General features: G+C 51.0%; 1 protein-coding gene across 1 annotated transcript in view; it reads left to right on the top strand.

The window, feature by feature from the left end:
• Positions 1 to 8815, top strand: part of CACNA1S (calcium voltage-gated channel subunit alpha1 S) — a 68379-nt gene that overhangs the window by 20436 nt on the left and 39128 nt on the right. Inside the window, exons 6-10 of the mRNA XM_006155464.1 lie at positions 617 to 822; positions 2073 to 2176; positions 3936 to 4081; positions 4455 to 4536; positions 7328 to 7488. Of these exons, the coding sequence (XP_006155526.1) occupies positions 617 to 822; positions 2073 to 2176; positions 3936 to 4081; positions 4455 to 4536; positions 7328 to 7488 (699 nt within the window). The remainder of the gene's footprint in view (positions 1 to 616; positions 823 to 2072; positions 2177 to 3935; positions 4082 to 4454; positions 4537 to 7327; positions 7489 to 8815) is intronic.

Below are 8815 nucleotides of genomic sequence, written 5' to 3'. Positions count from 1 at the left end.
TCAGGAATGGGTTTCTCTTGATGGAGGGGGAGCTGGAGAAGGGACTGCTCTGCCAGGGTCAGTGATGAAGGGACGGAGACAGGGGTGGCCATCGTTGACCCGAAAGCAGGCCCTCCACGTTCAAGGTTGGCCTTTTCCAGCCTTTCTGGGCCAGCCGTGACTGAGATGAGGCTTGGGCTTCCAACCACGCTATCCCTTGTCATGGAGCCTTAGCTTTTGCCGAGCTGCTCGCAGAGCTGGGGCCACCTGCTCTGGAGAACTTTCGCATTTGCAGTCATGTGTATCTTCAGATGTTTTAGCTTAGTGTATCTTTTCTCCACTCTCTACTTTTTACTTTTCAAGTTTATTTATTTATTCAGAAAGAGACAGGCACCCCCAACAAGCTCTTCTTCCTGGGTCCACCCCCAGCCTCAACCGTCCCTGCACATGGGCATGCCCCCATGTGCCCGTGTGGGAGGGCGCAAGGAGGTCCGACCTAGGCCCTTCCCATGTGGGTTCATTGTGTTACCTCCAAGCCACCACCTGGCCTTGCTCCATTCTTGCACCATCATGGGCACTTGTTCTCCTGTCACTGTCACCTACTACTGTTGTCTAATGCTTCGCCATCTGCCTCCAGACATCGTGGCCACGGTGGAGAACGAGAAGCCCTCGCCCTGTGCCAGGACCGGCTCGGGACGCCGGTGCACCATCAACGGCAGCGAGTGCCGGGGCGGCTGGCCAGGGCCCAACAATGGCATCACCCACTTCGACAACTTTGGCTTCTCCATGCTCACCGTGTACCAGTGCATCACCATGGAGGGGTGGACCGACGTCCTGTACTGGGTGGGTCTGAGCCTACACCTCTGGAACCGTCTTTGTTCATCCACAGGCTTGTGAGGGCAGTGGGGAGGGAGGTTTGGCCAGCCCATGAAGGAGGCCAGTCACTGGCTGGGGACCTGCCCTCCTTCTCGCCCTTCCCTGGGGAACCTACACGGTATACGGTTCCTTCTCATCCCCAGGGCGTGTCCCAGCATCCTTTGGGCAGTCCCTGTGGTACATATGTCTGTGCAGGATCCAGGAGGGTAGGAAATCAGGAGCTCTGGGGGTTCTAGTCTCCGTTCCTACTGGTTCCCTGAGTCTGGCTGAGAGTGACGCATTTCTGATTGCCTAGGATCTCAGGCTCTCGAGGGATAAAGGGCCCTTCGGGTCTTTCTCCTTGCCACTGGGCAGAGTGCTTTCCCATACAAACACTATCGTATCTGTTTCCTCTTCTGTAACGTGAGGACCATAACGCCGCCTACACCGTAGAGGCACTGGGCAGAGAGGCTGAATCACAGCAGAGACTGCACGTGGCCATTGCTGTGTGAGAATTTTCCTGAGGGAGCATTTATTTGGTGTTTGTTACGAGCTAGGTTGCCTTTCTTATGGAATTTCCAGCAGTGGAAGCACAACTCCCATTTTACAGCTAAGGAAACTGAGGCTAAGAGTGGTTACGTAACTTGCCCAGGGCTATGGACCTAAGGAGCCGCAGAGCCAGAATTGAACTCTAAGCCCTCTGACTTCAATCCAGAGTTCTCAGTTGCAACGTGACACTGTGTGTGCGGAAACTTCCTGCCAAACTGTCAGATGCTCTGCACTTACAAAAGATCAGTGTGACTATTCCTTACAAGCTCAGATTAAGAGAGCAAATTACTAAACACGTCAAAGCAAAGTCAGGTGTGTGATTTTACCTGCAAGGAGAGAGAACACGTCCCCGTTAGTCAGCCGGGGCTCCTGCTCAGATATTTCGCGACTTGTGTGGGGTCACGGAGGTTATCCATTCTAAAATCCCTTGGCTGTAAAGGAAGGACAGGGTGTCCACCAGGGGCTGAGGTAGCGGATGGAGATGGGAGATTCTGCAATTGGAGGGAAAAATGGGTCCGTCTTGGCTGGACCGAGTAGACAGCAAGCCCTCCTTAGAAGTCCTTCCAGTCCAGGTCCTGGGTCCTCGAGCTGGAGAAGGTCCCCAGGTTGGGCCCCAGGGCCACGTGCAGTCTGAGTGGGTGAACCTGGGAGAGGACTGAAGGATGAGACTCACACCTCTGCCTGGACAGGTCGATGATGCCATCGGGAATGAGTGGCCCTGGATCTACTTTGTCACCCTCATTCTGCTGGGATCCTTCTTCATCCTCAACCTGGTGCTGGGTGTCCTGAGCGGGTAAGGAGGTTCCCAGGCAGCTCGTGCAGGGGAAGGAGGCGGAGGAGGGCGGTGTAGGCACAGGAGATGTGGGTTAGGGCCTCTGCTCGTCCCTGGGTTTCCTTTAGCCCCACCCAGGCTGTGAGCCCTTCCTGGTGAGCAAGCATTCACAGGCAGGAACCCTTCTGGGCTTACAGTTTCTCCCCTTGGCCTCAAGGCTTCTCACATTCTGGCTTCTTTTCATCCCTGTGCATTCCCACTCCTGCGGAGTGAAGCCCAAGGGCCCAGCCTCCTGCCCCGGGTCTGTGCATGTGGATCCTCAGCCCTAAGAGGCAGTGGAGCCTTCTGGTTAGATGCTCAGACTCGGCAGCTCCACTGCCCAGGTTTAATCCTGGCCCTACTGCTTGGGAGCTGTGAGACCTATGCCTGATTTCCCAAGCGCTCTCTGTCTCGGTTTGCACGTCGGTCAAGTCGGACCTTTGACTACTCCATAGGGTTGTCATGGATTAAATGAGTTAATGCATATGAAGTACTTAGACTAAAGTCCAGCACTAAGTCCTGATGGTCATTGTTAATGAGCACTGCTCTCTCAGGGACAGTCCCACTGTATCCCGCCACTCCTCCCAGCAACAGTGGAGAGGCTGGAAGTGGCTATCACCCCTTTCCCAGAGGCGTTACCCCACCCAGAACTTTTCCTCCCAGCAGTCCGTAGGCTCGGTCTGTGGACTTGGACAGAAATGACTTACCTTTATTTTTGTATTATGTGAACTGAAATTTAGTATTTCCTTTAATAATGAACATAGACAACAACCACAGAGGTAGAAGTAGTTCCTATAGCTTGTCCTAATAAATATTACATACCACGTTACAGTGAAAATGTTATTTACACTCATTACTGCAGTAATAGTTATTAGATCCACAACTAGATCTTATAGTTAACAAAAAAGCAGGTGTATTACTCTATTACAAAATGTTTTATCTTTCAATAACTATATTTTTGTATAATGGGTTTCTTCGTAATGCTAGTTTTATTTTGTGCGTTATATAACGTTATTCTGAGGAGAAACCATAAGTTTTGCAGGACTATCAAAGGGCCCATGGCATGAAATGGCCAAGAGCCAGACTCTGCCCTTCCAGGGTGACCTGACCTGTCCTCTGAGCACATGGGTCCTGACCTCTGCTCTCCTGACCCATGCTCCACGGCAGGCCCTGCCTGGTGGCCCAGGGCTGCCCTCTGCTGGTCTGAAGATCTCTCGATGGCTCTCAGGGCCTTTTCTTCCCATGCTTCTGCCTGGTTTCTTAGACCCAGGGGAGCTTCCTCCAGACCCTAGGTCCGTAAGTTGAACTAAATTTCAAGGGCAGCTTGCGGGATACAGCCAGTGTGGCTAATTTGAGGACCCATGGCTGATTCAGTTAGGGCGATGCACTGTCCTGTCATTAAACTGGAGTGTCCAAGGGTAACGCCAAGACAAGGGAGAAGAGAACAAGACGGGATGAGAAGAGAGAAATGAAAAGGGAGGCCGAGGGGTGCCCCAGGGTGTTCCTGGAGGACAGAGATAGGTGAGGACAGAGCCGAGGGGTGCCCCAGGGTGTTCCTGGAGGACGGAGATAGGTGAGGACAGAGCGAGAGGGGCTGCTTCTCGATCACCCTGAGAGGGACCAGGACCCCAGACCAGGAGGAGGGGCACTTCCAGCCACAGAATGCACCCTCTCTGTACTCAGGAAGCACCGTCCCCCCACTTCCCTCTTCCTCCCTCCCGGCCTCCTTGGTCCGTTTCAGGGAGTTCACCAAGGAGCGAGAGAAGGCCAAGTCCAGAGGAACCTTCCAGAAGCTCCGGGAGAAGCAGCAGCTGGAGGAGGACCTCCGGGGCTACATGAGCTGGATCACACAGGGCGAGGTCATGGACGTCGAGGACTTGAGAGAAGGTTTGGGCCCACAGGCTGTGGTCAGCACCCCACTCCACCCCTACCTCCAGCTGCACCTCCTGGTGGGGGCACAACTTCTTTATCCACGCCCCCCCCCCCCAGTAAGCCCGGGAAGCCCACTGGGCAGGGGTGACATTTGGCCCTTAGGGTGGGCGACTTGCCTAACGCCCGGCACCTCTAGTGGCAGAGTCTGCTGTGGCCCTCCTGCAGGTGTGTGCTCTGTAGCTCTCGGGGATCTGGGTCCCAGGAAGGTGTAGAAGGTCCAGGCCCATTTATGGCCCAATGTTACAGCTGTCTCTGATCAGCGGGTCCTTTTCAAGGGTGCCCGTCTGTGTCCAGTCTGGAGAGACCCCTGACTCTGTCTTTTCTTCAGGAAAGCTCTCTTCGGATGAAGGCGGCTCCGACACCGAGAGCCTGTATGAAATCGAGGGCTTGAACAAAATCATCCAGTTCATGTGAGCACTGCCCTTCTTCCCCAGGTCCTCCCAGCCCTCAGCTCCCTGAAGGAGGGGTCAGAACCCAGTTACCGTCCTCCGGAGGCTTCAGGGTCACTTTGCCAAGCTCTTGGAAAGCCGCCTTTCTGGGAAAACTGGGCTGTTCTTTCTCTGAGGGACCCTGCCATGACCAGATGCTCAGGGAGCGCACAGCCAGTGGACCCGGGCAGCGGCCTATTTATAGACCACTCAAGGGAGAATGTGGGAACCTTTGGCGTGGCAGCGCGTGTGTTCAGCTGCTGCCCTCTGACGGGTGGAGAGGAAAGAGGTCATTAGTGCTTGAAACCTCCTCAGGGAAGACGCAGGTGGGTGTGTGTGGGACAGAGGTGGTGCAGAGAGGGAGTTCAGGCCAGCCGGCAGCGTGCTCTTACAGCAGCCGGATCCCACATGGCTGATTGTGTAGAGTCTAGACCCAGAAGCTTGAGAAACACTGGGCATGTGTGCATGTGTGCCCAAAATCCCAAAAGGAGGGAGAAATGGAGGAGGGGGCATTGCCTTGTGACCATCCCCTGTGGGAGGTGCTCTCTCCCTCTTCCTCCCTCCCTCTCTATCTCCCTCTGGCAAGTGCACACACCATCTGCCAAGTTAAGAAAAAAAAACAACTAACTCACAAAAAAAAAAAACCTCTGGCTTATATTCAGAGTGTGATTTAAAAAACAAAAACAGAAACAAAAAAGTGGGAGCTGTTCAGGAAAGAGGTTGGCCCTGGCCCAGGACTCTGGGGACCAGGGGACACGCCAGGCTCTCTCGCCTTTGTCTTAAGAGGAGGGTCTGTTTGTTTGGGTGGCTGTTTCCTTGTACGAATTCATATATAATTATGACTTTGGAAGATCAAACAATAGAGAGACATCAAAAGAAAGATGAAGATCCCCACTGCCCTTCAAAGAGGTAACCATGGCAACAGTTAAATTTGTATCTTTCTAAGAGCTTTTCTTTGCTTTTTTGTCTCTTACACACACACACACACACACACACAGAGGGAATTTTTGTTTTTGTTTTTGTTTTTTTTACATAATGAGGCTATTTGCATTAACTACTGTCGTTACAGAGGCCAGAACAGTGCCCAGAACACAGGAGGTATTGCCAAATAAGAGCTGAGTAAATGAATGTGATATAATCTTATCTCATGACTTACATTTTTTACACACACACGCATATTTTATATATATATATACACACACACACACACACACACACACACACACACACATCTGCCTTCTTTTGGGATATGTTTGGATGTAAAATATTCCGCAGCATGGATGCATTTTAATCTTTCCAGTTTGGGGCAATCCAGTGCTGTAGGCGACAGTTGTGCATAATTAGGACGGTTTCTGCTGGGCAGAATTCTAGAAATAGAACTGCCGGTTCAAAGGGCCTATAGAATTTAAACTTGCTGAGTACAGCCACACGGCTCTCCTTGAAGGCTGTGCTAACTATGAAAGTGCCGTTAACACACACCCTCCCCGACACCTGGGGCGTGTTCATTTATTAAAGAATTGCCTTTATCATAGGCAGAATGTGGCATCTCACTCAGTGCTGCTTGAATCAAAATTTAAAATGTGTAGAGCCGGCCCTGTAGCTTAGTGGTTAAGGGAGCCCAATCGCACACGGCCAACAGCAGTTCAAATCCCAGCCCTAGCTGCCTGTAAAACCTGCCAGGCATATACCTATGTCCCCAAAATCCTGAAAGGAGGGAGAAATGGAGACGAGATTGTGGTGTGACCGGGTCCCACTGGGGGCTTTTTTCCCCTCTCCCTCTATTTCCCTCCTTCGGTGAGAACACATATGCTCTGGCAATTAGAATAAATAAATAAGGGCCAGCAGGAGGCATGGTGGTTAAGGCACTGGACTCCCACATGGCTAGCTGCTGTTAGAGTCCTGGACCTGGTGGCATGCTTTCTTACTTTCCCTCTCTCTCTGTATCTCTCTCTGGTGAGCACACATGCCCTATAGCAAATTTAAAATGATAATAATAATAAGATAGAGTAAATAATTATTTAAATAAATAAACATAAAAGTGGATGGAGCCCCAATTCTATGCCAGTGAACCCCAAGTCTGAGGGGGCATCCCTATCATCTTTACTGATCCCCAAGAACGCACCTGAAGGCCCAGTAGGGGAAGTTTATCACTCACATAAGCAGGGCAGAATTCTCTGCTGACAGCCAGGCGGAGACTGACCTGTGTGTGCCCTCCTTGAGCACAGGCTCGGATTACACTTGTTGTGTCCTGTAGTCACCTCTAAGATCAGGGACTGCTTTCTCTTTGAAGGTGATCATAAAAGGTCAGGTTATCAATTAGCAGAATCACCACAGCTCATACCTGGATTTAGCCTTTCTGATCTTGGGCTGTTGACATGGGAGAGGGGTGCATACCTCTGGAACAGCCCAGAGTGGGCCAAGTCCACGCGGCCCAGCAGGACCAGCACTTGGGTCTCAGGGAGACAGGGTGGAGAGGGCAGGGTATGGGAGTGCCCAGTGTATGAAGCCACCATGCAGCCGGGCAAACTTGCTAGGCACTTGGTTGGCACGGCCTCATTGACTTGCCTCAGAGGTTTGCATCGTTACTCTTATTTGAAAGATGAAGAATGTTGCTAGTAAGACTTTAAATGAGTCTGGCTCCATAGCTCACACCTCAGCTTCCCTCCAGTGGCTGAAGTGGAGGGGGTGACCAGACATGGTGACTGGGATTTATCTGAAAGTAACTAGAGGAGGGCAGGGGCTCCGTCTCCATCCTCCTCTGTCTCCTCCACAGCCGACACTGGAGACACTGGAATCGCATCTTTCGGTGGAAATGCCACGACATCATTAAATCCAAAGTCTTCTATTGGCTGGTGATCTTGATCGTCGCCCTCAACACCCTGTCTATTGCTTCAGAGCACCACAACCAGCCTCTCTGGCTGACCCATTTGCAAGGTGAGCCAGGACAAAGCGAAGCCAGGACGGGGCAGAGGTGCAGAAGGTTTTGCAGAAGCGGTCAGTGAGATACTGGCGTCGTTTTCCAGAAATGATGGCTGTTGGTGCAGGATCGTAGTCTAAATTCCTTCTTTTATAGAGGGAAAATGAAGATCTCAAAAGGCAGGGAGACACACTCAACTGTCTTCCTCATGGTACTGTCACTTACCAGTGCCACTTACTGGGGGGATGGGAGAGAATGAGCATTTCCATCCGTTTGGTCTCGAGCATGTTGAGTTTGGGGTGCCTTTGAGACATCCCAATGGAGACGTCAAAGAAGCAGATGGAGAAGCAGTTCTGGAACTCAGCAGAGAGGTCCGAGTTGCAGGATTAAATCTGGCAGTCATTGGCAGGAACGACATGTAGTTGGGGCCACCAGATCACCAGAGGGTAGTGTGTACTCAAGAGGATAGCTCAGGACCAGCAGATGATGTAATGGTTGCATTGCTGGACTACCACATATTGTTTGTTTGTTTGTTTGTTTGTTTTATTATTTTTTTAGAGTTTTTTTTTTTTGTTTTGTTTTTTTTTTGCTATAGGGCATGTGCGCTCGCCAGACAGACAGAGAGAGACAGAGAGACAGAAAGCAAGAAATCACTCCCCAGGGGCACAATCCCTTCTCCTCATTCTTTTCTTGGAATTTTGGGCAAACACACACATGTACCGGGAGTGAGATTCGAGTCACAGTGTCCAGGACATGAACCGAGGTCAACTATGTGGGAGTCCAGCGATGTAGCCATTATGCTAACTGCTGGTCCCATGGACTACCACATAGTTGACCACAGTTCAAGTCCTGGGCTCGGTGACTTGAAACTCATGCCAGGTGCATGTGCATGCATGTCCAAGATCCTGGGAGGAGAATGAAGGAGAAGGGATTGCAGCATGGCCATCCTCCCAGAGGGTGATTTCTCGCTTTCTGTTTCTCTGTCTCTCTCTCCAGTGAGTGCACGCCCTATAGCAAAAATCTCTTTCACTCTCAAAAAAGAAAAAAATGATAATGGAGGGGTCCATTTGAAAAGACAAGTTAGTACAGGAAAGACAGGATCATTGACAGTGAGTTTTCAAAATGGAGTGAGGGTGGGGGTAAACTATGGAGGACAGTTTGGCTTAGGCAGGTGGAGGACTCCTCCTCTACTAGGAGGGGAATAGTTACATTTAATTAACTTTAGTAAAATGAAAAGTACCTCTCCTCCTGCTAAATAGGGTGTGGCTTGCTTGTTAGAAATCCAGATCAGCATTCCTTCAATGGGCAAAATACATCAGGAAAAAAATCAAAGGATGATGCCTT

This window comes from Tupaia chinensis, unplaced genomic scaffold (assembly GCF_000334495.1).
Source record: "Tupaia chinensis unplaced genomic scaffold, TupChi_1.0 Scaffold000453_2, whole genome shotgun sequence".
In the NCBI taxonomy this organism is placed as follows: Eukaryota; Metazoa; Chordata; class Mammalia; order Scandentia; family Tupaiidae; genus Tupaia; species Tupaia belangeri.
Note: the sequence above shows the minus strand (reverse complement) of the source record. Positions and strands in the feature narration are given on the sequence as shown.